The sequence below is a fragment of the Schistocerca serialis genome, chromosome 4 (genome assembly GCF_023864345.2).
Source record: "Schistocerca serialis cubense isolate TAMUIC-IGC-003099 chromosome 4, iqSchSeri2.2, whole genome shotgun sequence".
In the NCBI taxonomy this organism is placed as follows: Eukaryota; Metazoa; Arthropoda; class Insecta; order Orthoptera; family Acrididae; genus Schistocerca; species Schistocerca serialis.
In genome coordinates this window covers 4601448-4619765 of record NC_064641.1, presented here as the reverse complement: position 1 = coordinate 4619765, position 18318 = coordinate 4601448, and the positions used below count along the sequence as shown (strand labels likewise).

Genomic DNA, 18318 nt, shown 5'->3' with positions numbered 1-18318 from the left:
CACAGGAAAAGCTTACTTATGTAGGTGGTAGTAGTGTCGGCAAAAAGTTCTTGTGTGTGAAGTTGCCATGTAGAACACCAGGTGTAAAACTTTTATCTCGAGTCTTGAACTGTGTCGGAACAAAAGTGAGGCATTCATATGACTCAATAATACTGTTTTCATTTCACTACACTTATACAGATGTCTGAGTTCTGCTGTGTTAACATTGCAAAGTCCTGTGGGCATGTGGAGTATTAAGCAAAACTGTCATATTGGAAGCAGAATCAAACACATTTGTTACGTTACTTGATATTTTCAGGAGAAAAAGGTAATGTTGCTTCTTAATAATATAATACTTTCAGAGTCACAGCTGTGTTTGACCAACCATAACTGTTGCTGAATGTGCATGTCGTCATATAATGTGAAGGGCGTATTTCAATAGTGGTACAAGTCCATTACCTCCACTTTTCTATCTATAATGCTTCTGAAATTAATGATCCAAACTAACATAAATAAAGGTTCATGTCTAGCAAGAAGCCATATGCTTGAATATTTCTGGTATCTCAACTGCAGATTTTTCAGCGCTCATTTTTACTTTACGACTCTGTATCTCAAAATGAAGAAAAATGGACTTGTACCACTAATGAAATAAGTCCTTCATATGCACACACAGCACACCGATCTCGTGAGGCACAAGGCTCTCATAACGAAGTACGTACGTCGGTCGACAGATGGCACTAGGAAACGAATGTTAACTGCGCTTTTTAGTTGCTACTTGCGACTCTTAGTTCCGATTTGTCACAGAAATCGCAGTTTCTCGGTAGCGAATAGCGTACTATGAACTTTGCTCAACAGATGGCACCGTTAACTGCGCTTTTTAGTTGCTACTTGCGACTTCTAGCCGCGACTTATCACTGAAAGCGCAGAAAGCAGTACGGAAATCGGCCAACAGATGGCTCACGGCGTTGAATGTGAAATGCTACTTGCGACTGCTAACTGTGACTGAAATCGCAGTTAGATTTTGTAAAGTTGTTATTGTGATATCTGTGACTTCTCAATCACTGTGATTTCTAACGCGATTTCCTGCCCACCACTAATACGAAGTACCGTATCATTGTAAATAGAAATGAGTACTGAGAGGAGCGCATGCTTGTTCTGTAAAATATACGATGGAGACGAACCCACAGAAGTGTTGTATCGGGATGAAGATTACATAGTGTTTCCAGATATTAAGCCGGCTGCGAAACATCATTATTTAGTAATTACGAGAGAGCACATACGGCATGCCAAACAACTAACTTCGAAAGATAAAAATATTAGTAAGTTGTCAGACTAATTCTAAAGAGTTTTCTCTTTGTAGAATTAGTGTTAGAGAGTAGATTATTATGCGTTGTGATGCAGATACGAAACAAACCCTTTTCAGTGTGCGCATAATAGCACCGTGTAGTTTTGATTATTCATTTGTTTAAGAAATTGCAGGGCAACAGTCTGGATGATTGACTGATCTGGCCTTGTAACATTAACCAAAACGGCTACAGCCGTAATTTTTCCCGAGGACATGCAGCTTTACTGTATGATTAAATGATGATGACGTCCTCTTGGGTAAAATATTCCGGAGGTAAAATAGTCCCCCATTCGGATCTTCGGGCGGGGACTACTCACGAGGACGTCGTTATCAGGAGAAAGAAAACTGGCATTCTACGGATCGGAGCGTGGAATGTCAGATCCCTTAATCGGGCAGGTAGGTTAGAAAATTTAAAAAGGGAAATGGATAGGTTAAAGTTAGATATAGTGGGAATTAGTGAAGTTCGATGCAGGAGGAACAAGACTTTTGGTCAGGTGATTACAGGGTTATAAATACAAAATCAAATAGAGGTAATGCTGGAGTAGGTTTAATAATGAATAAAAAAATAGGAGTGAGGGTTAGCTACTACAAACAGCATAGTGAACGCATTATTGTGGCCAAGATAGACACAAAGCCCATGCCTACTACAGTAGTACAAATTTATATGCCAACTAGCTCTGCAGATGAAGAAGAAATTGATGAAATGTATGACGAGATAAAAGAAATTATTCAGGTGGTGAAGGGAGAAAAATTTAATAGTCATGGGTGACTGGAATTCGTCAGTAGGAAAAGGGAGAGAAGGAAACATAGTAGGTGAATATGGATTGGGGGAAGAAATGAAAGAGGAAGCCGCATTGTAGAATTTTGCACAGAGCATAACTTAATCATAGCTAACACTTGGTTCAAGAATCATAAAAGAAGGTTGTATACCTGGAAGAATCCTGGAGATACTAAAAGGTATCAGATAGATTATATAATGGTAAGACAGAGATTTAGGAACCGGGTTTTAAATTGTAAGACATTTCCAGGGGCAGATATGGATTCTGACCACAATCTCTTGGTTATGAACTGCAGATTGAAACTGAAGAAACTGCTAAAAGCTGGGAATTTAAGGAGATGGGACCTGGATAAACTGAAGGAACCAGAGGTTGTAGAGAGTTTTAGGGAGAGCATAAGGTAACAATTGACAGGAATGGGGGAAAGAAATACAGTAGAAGAAGAATGGGTAGCTCTGAGGGATGAAGTAGTGAAAGCAGCAGACGATCAAGTAGGTAAAAAGACGAGGGCTAATAGAAATCCTTGGGTAACAGAAGAAATATTGAATTTAATTGATGAAAGGAGAAAATATAAAAATGCAGTAAATGAAGCAGGCAAAAAGGAATACAAACGTCTCAAAAATGAGATCGACAGGAAGTGCAAAATGGCTAAGCAGGGATGGCTAGAGGACAAATGTAAGGATGTAGAGGCTTGTCTCACTAGGGGTAAGATACTGCCTACAGGAAAATTAAAGAGACCTTTGGAGAGAAGAGAACCACTTGTATGAATATCAAGAGCTCAGATGGAAACCCAGTTCTAAGCAAAGAAGGGAAGGCAGAAAGGTGGAAGGAGTATATAGAGGGTTTATACAAGGGCGATGTACTTGAGGACAATATTATGGAAATGGAAGAGGATGTAGATGAAGATGAAATGGGAGATACGATACTGCGTGAAGAGTTTGACAGAGCACTGAAAGACCTGAGTCGAAACAAGGCCCCGGGAGTAGACAACATTCCATTAGAACTACTGACGGCCTTGGGAGAGCCAGTCCTAACAAAACTCTACCATCTGGTGAGCAAGATGTATGAGACAGGTGAAATACCCTCAGACCTCAAGAAGAATATATTAATTCCAATCCCAAAGAAAGCAGGTGTTGACAGATGTGAAAATTACCGAACTATCAGTTTAATAAGTCACAGCTGCAAAATACTAACGCGAATTCTTTACAGACGAATGGAAAAACTGGTAGAAGCGGACCTCGGGGAAGATCAGTTTGGATTCCATAGAAATGTTGGAACACGTGAGGCAATACTAACCTTACGACTTATCTTAGAAGAAAGATTAAGAAAAGGCAAACCTACGTTTCTAGCATTTGTAGACTTAGAGAAAGCTTTCGACAATGTTGACTGGAATACTCTCTTTCACATTCTAAAGATGGCAGGGGTAAAATACAGGGAGCGAAAGGCTGTTTACAATTTGTACAGAAACCAGATGGCAGTTATAAGAGTCGAGGGGCATGAAAGGGAGCAGTTGAACGGAATGAACAGTGTCTTGAAAGGAGGATATAAGATGAACATCAACAAAAGCAAAACGAGGATAATGGAATCTAGTCAAATTAAATCGGGTGATGCTGAGGGAATTAGATTAGGAAATGAGACACTTAAAGTAGTAAAGGAGTTTTGCTATTTAGGGAGTAAAATAACTGATGATGGTCGAAGTAGAGAGGATATAAAATGTAAACTGGCAATGGCAAGGAAATCGTTTCTGAAGAAGAGAAATTTGTTAACATCGAGTATAGATTTAAGTGTCAGGAAGTCGTTTCTGAAAGTATTTGTATGGAGTGTAGCCATGTATGGAAGTGAAACATGGACGATAACTAGTATGGACAAGAAGAGAATAGAAGCTTTCGAAATGTGGTGCTACAGAAGAATGCTGAAGATAAGGTGGGTAGATACGTAACTAATGAGGAGGTATTGAATAGGATTGGGGAGAAGAGGTGTTTGTGGCACAACTTGACTAGAAGAAGGGATCGGTTGGTAGGACATGTTTTGAGGCATCAAGGGATCACAAATTTAGCATTGGAGGGCAGCGTGGAGGGTGAAAATCGTAGAGGGAGACCAAGAGATGAATACACTAAGCAGATTCAGAAGGATGTAGGTTGCAGTAGGTACTGGGAGATGAAGAAGCTTGCACAGGATAGAGTAGCATGGAGAGCTGCATCAAACTGGTCTCAGGACTGAAGACCACAACAACAACAACAACAAGAAATTGCACTCAACATGCTTACGTAACTTACAAAATATGAGTTGCAAATAGTTAGGGGATAAATTATGCCACATAACGTGACATACGTGCGTTCTTATATATTTCCCTCAGATTTATGATTTACACATTAGTTTACACAGCAGTATGGGACACAGTTCATATTACATTCTTTCAGAAGCTTAACAGATACTTGGACTGAAACAATCTTTGACAGATAACAAAAATCCACCAATATTCAAAAAGTACCAGATTGATCAAGGAACAGGAATGCAATAGTTGGAGTGTTATTGAACAAAGTCATTTGTAATAGAGCAATATTGTGAGTAAATGAGGATGTGTTAAGGTAAAGCGAATTACTTAAAACTTTTTTAAATGTCAAGAGGTGGAACATTCAGTGATTTGAAGCAAGTCCAGACAGTTGCATACATTAAGGAAGAGGAGGAGGAGGATATTAGTGTTTAACGTCCCGTCGACAACGAGGTCATTAGAGACGGAGCGCAAGCTCGGGTGAGGGAAGGATGGGGAAGGAAATCGGCCGTGCCCTTTCAAAGGAACCATCCCGGCATTTGCCTGAAGCGATTTAGGGAAATCACGGAAAACCTAAATCAGGATGGCAGGAGACGGGATTGAACCGTCGTCCTCCCGAATGCGAGTCCAGTGTGCTAACCACTGCGCCACCTCGCTCGGTATTAAGGAAGAGAAAATGTTGTTATACATTCAGCATACTATGTTAACAATAAAATATCATCAAAGTTATGAAGTCTGTTTGAGTTTTCAGCTGACTACAGTTTGATATGAAGCAACATTTTGACTTACATCCAGTTTGTCACCTTGTGATGAAATACCAGTTTCCATCCGAGGGGACGGGCTGTTCATTCTGTCTGCTGTTCTCAGTGAGAAAAATTCTTGACAAATTTGCAATAATGCAGCAATATATGCTGAACTCAGCAGGAAATCACTGTCATGATTAAAAATCATTGTTAATGCTGATTTATGCCACTTCCTCTCTTATGACACTAGGTATTTGTATAAATTGTAAATTGAACGTATTGGTAAGTGCTATGACCAAATATGCAAACTACTATACTTGTAAATTAAGTTGACAATTGGCCACCTGCGACAAGAATAGCTTATGTTGTTTGCACGTATTACACTATGAGATCACCTCTTGGTAAAGAATTGCACACACATATGGAGTACTTTTGGAAAGGAGCTCAGGAAACCAAGCTAAAATCAAAATTTTTTGCCGATATATGAAAGATATTTTTGTGATTTCACCAGATAGTGAAAAAAATAGGATGGAATTCGTGAAACACCTCTACAGCATTTACAGTAACATAAGGTTTGTGAAAGAAAGTGGATGCCTTCCAGTCCCACACATTCTAATAAAGAAAAAGTTTGTTGCTTTATTCAGCCATTCTGTATCCAGGAAGAAAATGCTCAAGAAGTACAAAGACTCTACTGTCTGCCACAGAGCAGTACTGTGGTCTTCACCTGGGTGTACAGAGTTCAAGCCACCTGCGACAAGAATAGCTTACGTTCCAAGTTACAGAAACTGCAAGAAATCTTCAACAATACATATATTCCAAACAGTAATTTTTGTAGTTGTTAAAACTTTAGCAACTATGCCTAGTCAGAATTGCAAGTAAAATGTGTTCTCCAGATGAACAGCAAGAATGAGAATATGAAGAGAACAAGAAAACATCACATTTTTAGCCTTGCTACGATATATAAGGCCACACTTTGCCTTTTATAATGAATGCTACGCGAGGTGATCCATTGGTAAAGAAATAAATAAATAATAATAATAATAATTATAATTTGGGAGGTTGGTGGTTCAGATCCCTGCTCAAGTATACATCCACATCTATACTCTGCAAACCACCATGAGGTGCATGGCAGAGGGTACAGCCCATTGCACTGTTTACTATGGTTTCTTCCTGTTCCATTCATGTATCGAGCGGGAGAAGAATGATCGTTTGAGTGCTTCTGTGTATGCAGTAAATATTCTAATCTTATATTCATGATCCCTATGTTAGCAATATGTAGGGGATTGTAGTATATTTCTAGAATCATCATTTAAAGCCGGTTGTTGAAACTGTAATAGACTTTCTCGGTATAGTTTATGTCTATCTTCAAGAGTCTTCCAGTTCAGTTTCTTCAGCATTTCTGTGTCACTCTCCCAGGAATCGAGCAAACCTGTGACTATTAATGCTGCCCTTCTGTGTATACATTCAGTGTCCCCTGTTAGTCCTACTTGGTATCGGTCGCAAACACTTGAGCCATAGTCTGGAACCGGTCACACGTGTCATTTGTGAGCAGTCTGCTTTGTAGATTGGTTGCAATTCCCCAGTATTCTATCAATAAATCAGAGACTACCACGTGCTTTACCCGTGACAGAGCCTCTGTGATCATTCTGTTTCATATCCCTACAAAGTGCTGTACCCAGGTATTTTTATGAGTTGGCTGATTCCATCATTGATATTATAGGATACTGTGTATTTTTTTGTTTTGTGAAGTGTACAGTTTTACATTTCTGAACATTTAAAGCAAGTTTCCAATCTTTGCACCACTTTGAAACCTTGTCGGGATTTGACTGAATATTTATGCAGCTTCTTTCAGATAGTACTTTGTTATAGATAACTGCATCGTCTGCAAAAAGTCTGAGGGTACTATTAATATTGTCTGCATGGACATTAATGAATAACAAGGGTCCCAACACACTTCCTGGGTACATATGTGAAGTTACTCCTACATCTGATGATGACTCTACATCTGAGATAACATGCTGCGTCCTCTGTAGCAAAAAGTGCTCAATCCACTCACAAATTTCACTTGATACCACACATGATCATCCTTTTGACAATAAGTGTAGGTTTGGTACTGAGTCAAATGCTCTTGTCGGAAATCGAGAAATCTGACTAACTTCATCCAAAGCTTTCAGTATCTCATGTGAGAAAAGTGCAAGTTGGGTTTCACATGATCGAGGTTTACAGAATTCATGCTGGTTGGCACTGAGGAGGTCAATTGGTTCAATATATAGCATTATGATTGGCTTCTAACATTCTACAAGAAATTGTTGTCAGGGACATTGGATGATAGTTTTGTGGGTCACTTCTAGTACCCTTCTTCTACACGGGTATGACCTGAGGTTTTTTCCATGAGCTGGACAAGGTTTTTTGTTTGAGTGATCTGCAATAGATTATAGTTAGAAGAGGGGCTAACTCAGCTGCAAATTCAATATAGGATCTGATAGGAATTCCATCAGGACCTGGAGCTTTGTTCAGTTTTAACCATTTCAACTGTTTCTTAACTCTGCTGACACTTATTTCAGCCATCTTATTCAGTGGTATAAGGATTAAACTATGTTGTCCTTTGTAAAGGAACATTTGAAAATGGAGTTAAGCATTTCAGCTTTCGCTTTGTTGCCCTCAGTTTGTTTCCATCTCCTTCACTGGGGACTGTGTGGAGTAGCAGGTTATTAATTATAATAATGATTATATTATGTGAAACAAATACTAACAAAGAGATAGAGGGGCTGGCCAGTACTTACCTCAGCTCAGTACAGCCGATAGATACACATAAAACAGAACTGAAAATTTACATTCCTAGCTTTCGGAACTTTGTTCCTTCATCAGGGAGGAGAGAGGGGAAAAAAGGGAAGAAGGGAAAGTGGATTCAGTTACTCACAACCCAGGTTATGATGCAACAGGGAAAGGTAAACAGGGAGGGTAGCAAGGATGGAGGCATGGTTGTCAGAGGGAAGCCAAAGATATTCTACTGTAAGTACTGTGCCAGCTTCAAACCAAAGAGGATGCATACAGAAGTAAAGAGGTATATAGTATAAAGATAAACACAACTATGTAGGATGAAAAGATGCGTGAATGGCTAAAGAGGAAAGGGAAAGAGGAGAAGACTGAAGAGTGAATGGGAGTGAGGTTGTTTAATGTAGGTTCAGTCCAGGGGGATGGCGGGATGAAAGGATGTGTTGGAGTGCAAGTTCCCATCTCCGCAGTTCAGAGGGACTGGTGTTGGGTGGGAGAAGCCAAATGGCACATACGGTGTAGCAGGTTCCTAGGTCCCTAGAATTATGCTGGAGGGCATGCTCCGCTACTGGGTATTGGGCATCTCCTAGGCAGACAGTTCGTCTGTGTCCGTTCATGCGCTCAGCCAGTTTGGTTGTTGTCATGCCGATGTAAAAGGCTGTGCAGTGCAGGCATGTCAGTTGGTAAATGACATGTGTAGTTTCACACATAGCCCTGCCTTGAATTGTGTATGTTTTACCAGTAGCGGGGCTGGAGTAGGTGGTTGTGGGGGGATGCATGGGGCAGGTTTTGCAGCGGGGTCGGTTACAGGGGTAGGAACCGCTGGGTAGAGAAGGTAGTCTGGGAATATTGTAGGGTTTAACAAGGATGTTACGGAGGTTAGGGGGGCGACGAAAGGCAACTCTGGGTGGTGTGGGGAGAATTTTGTCAAGGGATGATCTCATTTCAGGGGTTGACTTGAGAAAGTCATATCCCTGGCGGAGTAATTTGTTGATGTTTTCGAGGCCAGGATAATATTGGGTGACAAGGGGGATGCTTCTGTGTGGTCTGGGGGTAGGAACATTGTTGTTGGACGGGGAGGAATGTATTGCTCGGGAAATCTGTTTGTGGACAAGGTCTGCAGGATAGTTGTGGGAGAGGAAAGCACTGGTCAGGTTATTGGTGTAGTTGTTGAGGGATTCGTCACTGGAGCAGATACGTTTGCCACGAATACGTAGGCTGTAGGGAAGGGAGCGTTTGATGTGGAAAGGATGGCAGCTATCAAAGTGAAGGTACTGTTGTTTGTTTGTGGGTTTGATATGGACAGAGGTGTGGATGTGAGCTTCAACAAGATGAAGGTCAACATCCAGGAAGGTGGCTTGGGTTTTGGAGAAGGACCAGGTGAAATTCAGATTCGAAAAGGAGTTGAGGTTATGGAGGAAATTAAGGAGTGTTTCTTCACCATGAGTCCAGACCACAAAGATGTCATCTATAAACCTATACCAGGCCAAGGGAAGCAGCTGTTGGGTCTTCAGGAAAGCCTCCTCCATGCGGCCCATGAAGAGGTTGGCATAGGAGGGAGCCATCCTGGTTCCCATGGCCGTTCCCCTGATTTGTGTGGAGTATGTGGCAGAAGGACTGCGTCAACTCTCTGACACCTCAACCTACAAAGCTGTTACCCAGGATCCCATTCCCTCCATCCAGACTGAGCTGCAAAAAATCCTAAAAATCCAAGGTCCCTCACAAGGCCTCACAACGGCTTCCATAGACTTACTCACTCCACCTGAGCCAAGTACCCCTACCTTCTACCTATTACCCAAAATCCACAAAGAGAACCATCCTGGCCGTCCCATTGTAGCAGGCTTCAAATCCCCAACCGAATGTATCTCAGCTCTGGTAGACCAGCACCTACAACCTATCACCCGCAGACTCCCATCCTACATCAAAGACACAAACCACTTCCTAGAACGCCTCAAATCCATTCCCACTCCTCATCCACCTGAAACCTTTCTTGTCACCATAGATGCTACATCCCTTTACACAAACATCCCACATACCCATGGTCTCTCTGCCCTTGAGCACTACCTCTCCCAACGCCCACCCGAAGATCTTCCAAAAACCTCGTTCCTTATCACACTTACCAACTTCATCCTCACCCATAATTACTTCACTTTTGAAGGCCAGACCTACAAACAAATCAGGGGAACGGCCATGGGAACCAGGATGGCTCCCTCCTATGCCAACCTCTTCATGGGCCGCATGGAGGAGGCTTTCCTGAAGACCCAACAGCTGCTTCCCTTGGCCTGGTATAGGTTTATAGATGACATCTTTGTGGTCTGGACTCATGGTGAAGAAACACTCCTTAATTTCCTCCATAACCTCAACTCCTTTTCGAATCTGAATTTCACCTGGTCCTTCTCCAAAACCCAAGCCACCTTCCTGGATGTTGACCTTCATCTTGTTGAAGCTCACATCCACACCTCTGTCCATATCAAACCCACAAACAAACAACAGTACCTTCACTTTGATAGCTGCCATCCTTTCCACATCAAACGCTCCCTTCCCTACAGCCTACGTATTCGTGGCAAACGTATCTGCTCCAGTGACGAATCCCTCAACAACTACACCAATAACCTGACCAGTGCTTTCCTCTCCCGCAACTATCCTGCAGACCTTGTCCACAAACAGATTTCCCGAGCAATACATTCCTCCCCGTCCAACAACAATGTTCCTACCCCCAGACCACACAGAAGCATCCCCCTTGTCACCCAATATTATCCTGGCCTCGAAAACATCAACAAATTACTCCGCCAGGGATATGACTTTCTCAAGTCAACCCCTGAAATGAGATCATCCCTTGACAAAATTCTCCCCACACCACCCAGAGTTGCCTTTCGTCGCCCCCCTAACCTCCGTAACATCCTTGTTAAACCCTACAATATTCCCAGACTACCTTCTCTACCCAGCGGTTCCTACCCCTGTAACCGACCCCGCTGCAAAACCTGCCCCATGCATCCCCCCACAACCACCTACTCCAGCCCCGCTACTGGTAAAACATACACAATTCAAGGCAGGGCTACGTGTGAAACTACACATGTCATTTATCAACTGACATGCCTGCACTGCACAGCCTTTTACATCGGCATGACAACAACCAAACTGGCTGAGCGCATGAACGGGCACAGACGAACTGTCCGCCTAGGAGATGTCCAATACCCAGTAGCGGAGCATGCCCTTCAGCATAACTCTAGGGACCTAGGAACCTGCTACACCGTATGTGCCATTTGGCTTCTCCCACCCAACACCAGTCCCTCTGAACTGCGGAGATGGGAACTTGCACTCCAACACATCCTTTCATCCCGCCATTCCCCTGGACTGAACCTACGTTAAACAACCTCACTCCCATTCACTCTTCAGTCTTCTCCTCTTTCTCTTTCCTCTTTAGCCATTCACGCATCTTTTCATCCTACATAGTTGTGTTTATCTTTATACTATATACCTCTTTACTTCTGTATGCATCCTCTTTGGTTTGAAGCTGGCACAGTACTTACAGTAGAATATCTTTGGCTTCCCTCTGACAACCATGCCTCCATCCTTGCTACCCTCCCTGTTTACCTTTCCCTGTTGCTTCATAACCTGGGTTGTGAGTAACTGAATCCACTTTCCCTTCTTCCCTTTTTTCCCCTCTCTCCTCCCTGATGAAGGAACAAAGTTCCGAAAGCTAGGAATGTAAATTTTCAGTTCTGTTTTATGTGTATCTATCGGCTGTACTGAGCTGAGGTAAGTACTGGCCAGCCCGTCTATCTCTTTGTTAGTATTTGTTTCACATCTTATATGAGATTTTCCATTAATCATAATGATTATATTATATAGTCATATCATAAGTAATGATGTATTAAATGATGATGATGATGATGATGATGATCATAAGTAATAGAAGAAAATATTTGAAATATTGGAATATTGTTGAATTGCTGTAAATATTGGAATATTGTTTGCCGCCTTTTACAAGAGCCTGGAAACCATTTCTGCTGTTAGCTAGAAAACGATGGAGAACATAGTTCCCAATCTGCAAGTCCACATGCTTGTCCAGCGCACTGAAAGAAATGTTTCTATTCTCTATTTGGTCAGTGGAATCAGAACTATAATTATAAATCAAGATTTTGAGTTGTAATTGATAGATATACATATCTGGTAAAGTTTCACATGCTCAACATTGTAATACTGACAATAAATCTCTCTGTCCTACACAGCACTATGACCAGTTCAGAGGTGACCTCCACAGTAAGTTCCTATTGTCTTTTGCCCTGACTTCTGATAATCAAAATAACTGCTCGCCACAAAAGTGGAAAATAATTGTCACCACTTGCCACGCAGATTTGGTAACCTTATGGGCAGCACACCAACAGTTACTTCTGTGAAATCTAAGTGATCCAGGACAGTGTACAGTTCTCACGAGTTCACTTTCTAAAATTACTGAAAATATGCGTTTAGTAACAGGCTGTCTCTGACGTCATCCGAGGCAGTGTGCACTCCAGCATTTGACTGATGCAGATCGTACAGTGGCTAGGTGCGAATTGAAGCCTAGTCTTGCCTCTCAGGTTGTATTTACGTATGTGGCACTTCGGATGGCCAAGGGAACACCTGCTGTCATCTGCCCTATGTCCATGGTAGCGGCCTCTAAACAGCCACTTTCTCAGATACAGAATATTTTATAACACTGTCGTGTATTAATTTAGAATCTTCTTAATTTTTGTATGCATAGAGTTAAGTTGGTTGAAAAAGTTTTAGCTCACCTACGTTTAAACTTCGCCGTCTAGAATTTTCAGAATGGAACTGACAGTAGAACCTAACCTCTGAACTACAACTTTTAGAGACCTTGTATTTGTTATTCCTTGCATCCAGGCCTTGAAACTTGTTATAGCTCTATTATTTAATAGGTTTCATCATGTGCTGTAACCAAAACTTTCTAGCATTAATCTAACAAATACTTAATCTATTACAAATAAGGAAATTTTAGATCCAAATTTAGTTTTCTGCAAATTACTCGATAACTACTAGAGTTACCTCTGTGGGGTTACATAGTTAATATTTTTATATTGAACTGAAGCTTCATAAAAATTTTCACATTTCTAAGTCTAATATTTAGCACCTTCAATTTTTCTTAAAAATGCGGATTCTGACCAAAATATTTCTTTAATCATGTTGAGACTTGTACCAGTTAATTTTGACATACATCTGCACATTATGACAAATTTTTTGGTTTCTAGATTTATTATTTAGTGCCATTTATTTTTTTCTTAAAACGATGTATTTAGGGAAAAATATTGACCTGATCATTTTGAGATTTGACAGTTTACAAATTAATATACTTGAGGGGAGATGCTCGGGTTAGTTACACCAAACAACCCCCATTCAGCAGTAGTTCCTTTACTCACCTAAACACAGGCAAGGCTCACAAAGAACTAAACATCGCAGAACAGCCCAAAGACAATCTCAGAGTCCATATCGATGCTGGTGTCGACCCCATCGGTGCCACATAGCCCCCACTGTCACCCCCGCCCCCCACCCACCCCCGGAAACCCCCCCTCGCCCCACCCGCAGTACAGAGTACTCTTGGGAGGCTGGGAGGGGGAGGGGTGACTAAGGCGTCGGCAGGGGTGGTCCGCGGGAGCCGGACCACGGTCAGCTCGACAACGTCGTCGGGGAGCTGTGTGGGTAGATGTTGTGAAGGAAGGTTTGGCCACCGGACCTGGAAGTCGTTGAAGCGAGCTGGGCATCGTACTGGTCGTGTGGCGACAGGTAGGCCGGCAGTTTGTGGGTGGAACGGAGCGACGACGACGATGTCTCCAGTGGGCGTGACGAACACACAAAGCATGTCCTGGTCGACGTTGGGCGGGAGGGGAACACATTTCACCATGTGGCAGGGAATAGTGGAGGTTGTGTCATGAGCACTGGATGCATGAAACACACGGCGAACAGTGTATAATCGCGCAGCATTATTGTTAAGTCGTGGATTATGTCCAGGGGGACAGGCACAAACACCTCAAGCGAGGGCACGTTCAAGACGGTGGGCGTGAGGAACCTCGACAGGGCGAGGCAGGCAACGGTGAAGAGGTCGAAGGGACCGGCGAAGGGCCCAGCGGCGAGGGTGTGATTGTAGGTAAGCTTGACGTGGGCAGCATGTGGTCACTCGACGGAGTGCGTGAGACCAGAAAACAGGGCGAGGTCGGAGAAGAGTTCGATGATTGGAGCTCGAAGTCACCCGATCGAGTGTGTAAGTCTGACGTGGTGGGAGTGGTTGGAGAGTTGTGAGCCACGACAGTGAGTGGCGTGGTGGTGGCCTGAAGGGGGGTAGAAGCGGGCTCGACATGAGCAGGCTTAAGTCTGTTGAAAGAGACTGTGACAGCTGAATCTTTCATCTGGGTGTCATAGGTGTTGGCTGAGTGCCGGAGAACTCGGTACGGGCCGGTATATGGAGGTTGGAGGGGAGCACGGACAGTGTCATCTCAGAGCATGACATACTCGCAATTGTGTAGAGCTTTCGGGAGGTGAGCCTTAGGGCGGGAATGGCTGGTGGGTGGAGGGATATGGAGGTTGCTGAAGTGGCGTCTGACGCAGTCCACGAAGGAAGGTAAGCAAGTTCGCCAGGGAAAATGATGTTCTGGCCATATACGAACTCGGCTATTGTGCCTTTGAGGTCTTCCTTATAGATCCCATGAATGCTGAGTAGCACAAGGGGAAGGGCCTCCGTCCATAAAGATTCGTGGCATCGAAGAGCTGCCTTGAAAGTGGGGTGCCACCGCTCGACTAGCCCGCTACTTTGCGGGTGATATGCTGTGGTATGGATGCGTCGGATGCCGCAAATGTTACAAATCGCGTTGAACAGGTCCGACTCAAATTGTCTGTCCTGGTCAGTCGTGATGATAGCTGGACATCCGAAACGCAATGCCCATTACTCGACGAAAGCTCGAGCATTAGTTTCTGTCGTAATATTAGGGAGCGGGGCAGCCTGGACCCAGCGAGTTGTTCGGTCAATAGACGAGAGAACATAACGAAAGCCATAGGGGGGAGGGGGGAGGGGAGGAGGGCCGACAATGTCAATGTGAATATGCTGGAAACGCCCAGGAGGGATCGAAAAGGCGCCGAGGGGGGTTGAAGTGTGCTTGTGTACTTTGCAGCGTTGGCACGCGACGCAGGAGTGTGCCCATTGCTGGCAGTCCTTGTTGACATTTCTCCACACAAAGTGCTCCGCTAAGAGGCAGGCGGACGCATGAACACCAGGGTGGACTAAATTATGCAATGCATTGAAGACAGCTCGACGGAGTGTGGTTGGGATGAAGGGGCGTAATGTGCCCATACTGTCGTCGCACCAGATCTCACCAGAAATGCCAGGGAAGGTGGTGCGGACGAAGTGTAGTGAAGAGGTAGAGTCTGAAATCGGGTTTTGTTGGAGGTTAGGCAGTTCAGAGAGGTCTAACAGCGAATGGGCGGTGTCTACTCGTGAAAGGAAATCAGCAACTATATTGTCAGCACCCTTTATGTGTCTGACATCGGTGGTGAACTGAGATATGAAGTCTCTGTATCTGAAGCGGTGAGGAGGCGGGTCAGCTGGCGAGTTTGTAATGGCCACAGCCAGGGATTTGTGATCCGTTAAAAGATAGACAGCATGACCCTCAACGTCAGTCTTAAAATGTTTGATCGCTTCGTAGACGGTGAGCAACTCCCTGTCAAACACGGAATATTCCCATTGTGCATTGGTGAGCTTGCACGAGATGAACTCAAGAGGCGAAGTTTGGCCGTCGATTGTCTGGCTAAGGACTGCGCCGATGGCAGTATCGCTCGCGTCTGTGATGATGAAAAGCTGCGCATTGGGGAGAGGATGCACGATGGTGCAGGCCTCGGCAAGAAGATTTTTGAGGGCAGTGAAAGAGTCAGTCATAGCAGGGGTCCATGGAACCGGCTGAGATCCAGAAGTGTTGGTGCCTGCCAAGGCGTCCATCAGTGGAGCCTGAATCTCCACAGCCCGAGGTAGATGTCGGCGGTAATAATTAACCGTCCCCAGAAAGCGCCGGAGCTCTTTAAAGACGAAGGTCTGGGTAGGTTTAGTATTGTTTGTACTTTCTCAGGGCGCGGTGAAATGCAGTCGGCAGAGACCCGAAAACCAAAAAAAGTGACAGCGGGTTGATGTAGCTGCAATTTGTCCTGGTTGGTCTCGATGCCTGCTGCCACGAGTGTGTTCATAACAGTTTGCACATGTTGAATGTTGTCCTCGACGGAGGAGCTGAACACAACCATGTCATCAAGATATGCAAAGCAGAATTTTAGGTCGAATAGCACTTCGTTGATGAAGCATTGCCAGGTCTGGGTTGCGTTTTTCAGACCAAAGGGCATGAATCGAAACTGAAATAACCCGATCGGGGTGGTGACTGCTGTCTTCTCGATGTCTTCAGGTGCCATGGGGATCTGGTGGTAGGCCCGTTTGCAATCAATGACAGAGAACGTGGTCGCACCTGCGAGGGAACTGGTAAAGTCGGCAATGTTGGGTATGGGGTAGGTGTCCATTATTGTTCGTGCGTTTGGTCGACAATAGTCTCTGCGCATGCACCAGCACCCGTCTGTCTTGGGTGTCATATGTATGGGCGTAGACCAGCTACTGGCAGAGGGTTCAATGACGCCGGGGCTTAGCAGTTTAGAAATCTGATTTTTAAGGTCGGAGAGCTTCTTGCAAGTTATTTTCATCTCCTAGAATGTAGCAAATAGTGATCATCCACAAAGGTTTAACACTCAAAAGATGTTATCCGAAAAAAACCACTGTATTAAGTGCATTTCTTTCCTTTGTTTTTGCAGTAGAAGACATGGTAAGAATTGGGAAGGAAGTACTGGAGGAAAGAGGTGGTGATCTCTCAGACTTAAGGTTTGTACAAGTATTATCAAGTATTAGTTTAGTCTGTTATGGGCATAGTGAATAGTACTATAAAAATGTAAGCATACTTATTGGGAAAAAAGTGGAGGGGGGGGGGGGGACTTAACAGATCACTAGCTAAAATATTAAATTTTGTTTTGAAATAACCCTTTGGACATGGGAAGCTCAAATTCATAAGTTGAAAGGCAGAAAAGATCTAGTATTAAAAACTGCCCATATTACAACTCATTATCATTCATTGCAGCTTGGACTGCTTAAATGAAATATTTTTATTGGTGATAATTTTTATGTTCCAACATAAAATATTTGTAAAGTTATTGAAAAAATATAATAACCTTTTATAGTGCAGTACCTTAATTGTTGTTAACGGTGTTCCATAAATTTATTGATGACTGATAATTGTGTGTGTATGTTTGGTTGACAGACTTGGATTCCATTGGCCTCCATTCTATTCAATTGGACACTTGCATTTGCATGTGATTTCTCCTGCAAGTGATATGTCATTTGTCTCGCTGTTAATGTTTCGAAACAACTCGTGGCGGTTTGTCTCGGTAAGTTACATTAAGTGTTCTCTGATTTCCATTAACTAATCTGGATAACATATGAGAAAGTAAGACTTCTGTTTCATTTGCAGCCGGAATATGTTAAATCACATCTTTGATGAAGAGAAAACATAGGGGAAGCAGCTTTTCAGTAAATAGAATAAACTCTCTGAAGGACAATTTGCAAAGTAATGAGACTGAGTTTTTGATTGTAAGCATATGTATATATATTATGTACAGCATATTATACATTTCTAAATATTTGTATCTACCCTTTACCTCACTATTCCATTTTATGGCTACATGATATTATGAAGTTTGTCAGTGATGCTTAACAGTTTATGTATTTGTTGTTCTTTTTTTACAGTTTATATTTTGGCTTCATAAACAGGTCTTCATACCATTTTTCCACTTTTTTGTTGTTAAGATGCTATATTTGTAACATAGCATAAACAAAACTCCAGAGACATATAGGCAGCCTACCTGCATTAAACTTCCATATTGTATGTATAAGCGTGGTTTATTGTCAATAGCATCATAATAAATAAACATACCGTGAACAAATTCTGAAATATACTGTGAACAAATTCTGAAATTTCATGTTGTGTAGGTGACATACACAATGATGGCAATCAAAGGTTTTTCATGACTGCATAAATATTTGTAATAAATGGAAAAGGTGCACATTTTGCTTGCTAGTGTGATATTCCTTCATAGCTCATAGCATAACTTTGCACATCTTTTCAGGTACATGATCATCAATATTTTTTTATTTTATTTTAGCAAGCACGCTGAACATCTGAGCCATTGAGAACTGTGTGCATGCCATGCATAGAAGAAAAAGCACACACACTCTGTCTCTCTCTTTCTCTGTGACACGACAGACTATATTTGAGCATGGATAACATGTTTTGGTTCCAAGCAGCACTCAACTCATGCACGCCCTGGGTCACAGAGGCCAGGGGCATGTGGCCCAGGCAG

General features: G+C 42.9%; 1 protein-coding gene and 1 non-coding gene across 8 annotated transcripts in view; one reads left to right on the top strand and one right to left on the bottom strand.

Moving 5' to 3' along the window:
- Positions 1-18318, top strand: part of LOC126474983 (adenosine 5'-monophosphoramidase HINT3-like) — a 232490-nt gene that overhangs the window by 164862 nt on the left and 49310 nt on the right. Inside the window, exons 1-5 of one of the 7 annotated variants that reach the window (XR_007586619.1) lie at positions 1037-1298; positions 16720-16786; positions 17220-17346; positions 17430-17548; positions 17705-18023. The exons of 1 other annotated variant lie outside the window; for it this stretch is intronic. Coding sequence is in view for 5 of the 6 variants with exons in the window: in XM_050102526.1 (XP_049958483.1) it covers positions 1106-1298; positions 16720-16786; positions 17220-17346; positions 17430-17456 (414 nt within the window). In the remaining variant the exon portion in view is untranslated. Of the gene's footprint in view, positions 1-1036; positions 1299-16719; positions 16787-17219; positions 17347-17429; positions 18024-18318 lie in introns of those variants that run through there. 5 more of the 7 variants (XM_050102526.1, XM_050102529.1, XM_050102525.1 and 2 more) reach the window with 5 other exon arrangements.
- On the bottom strand, positions 4957-5029 carry Trnaa-cgc (transfer RNA alanine (anticodon CGC)). Its single transcript has one exon. It is a non-coding gene; the product is annotated as a tRNA-Ala (tRNA).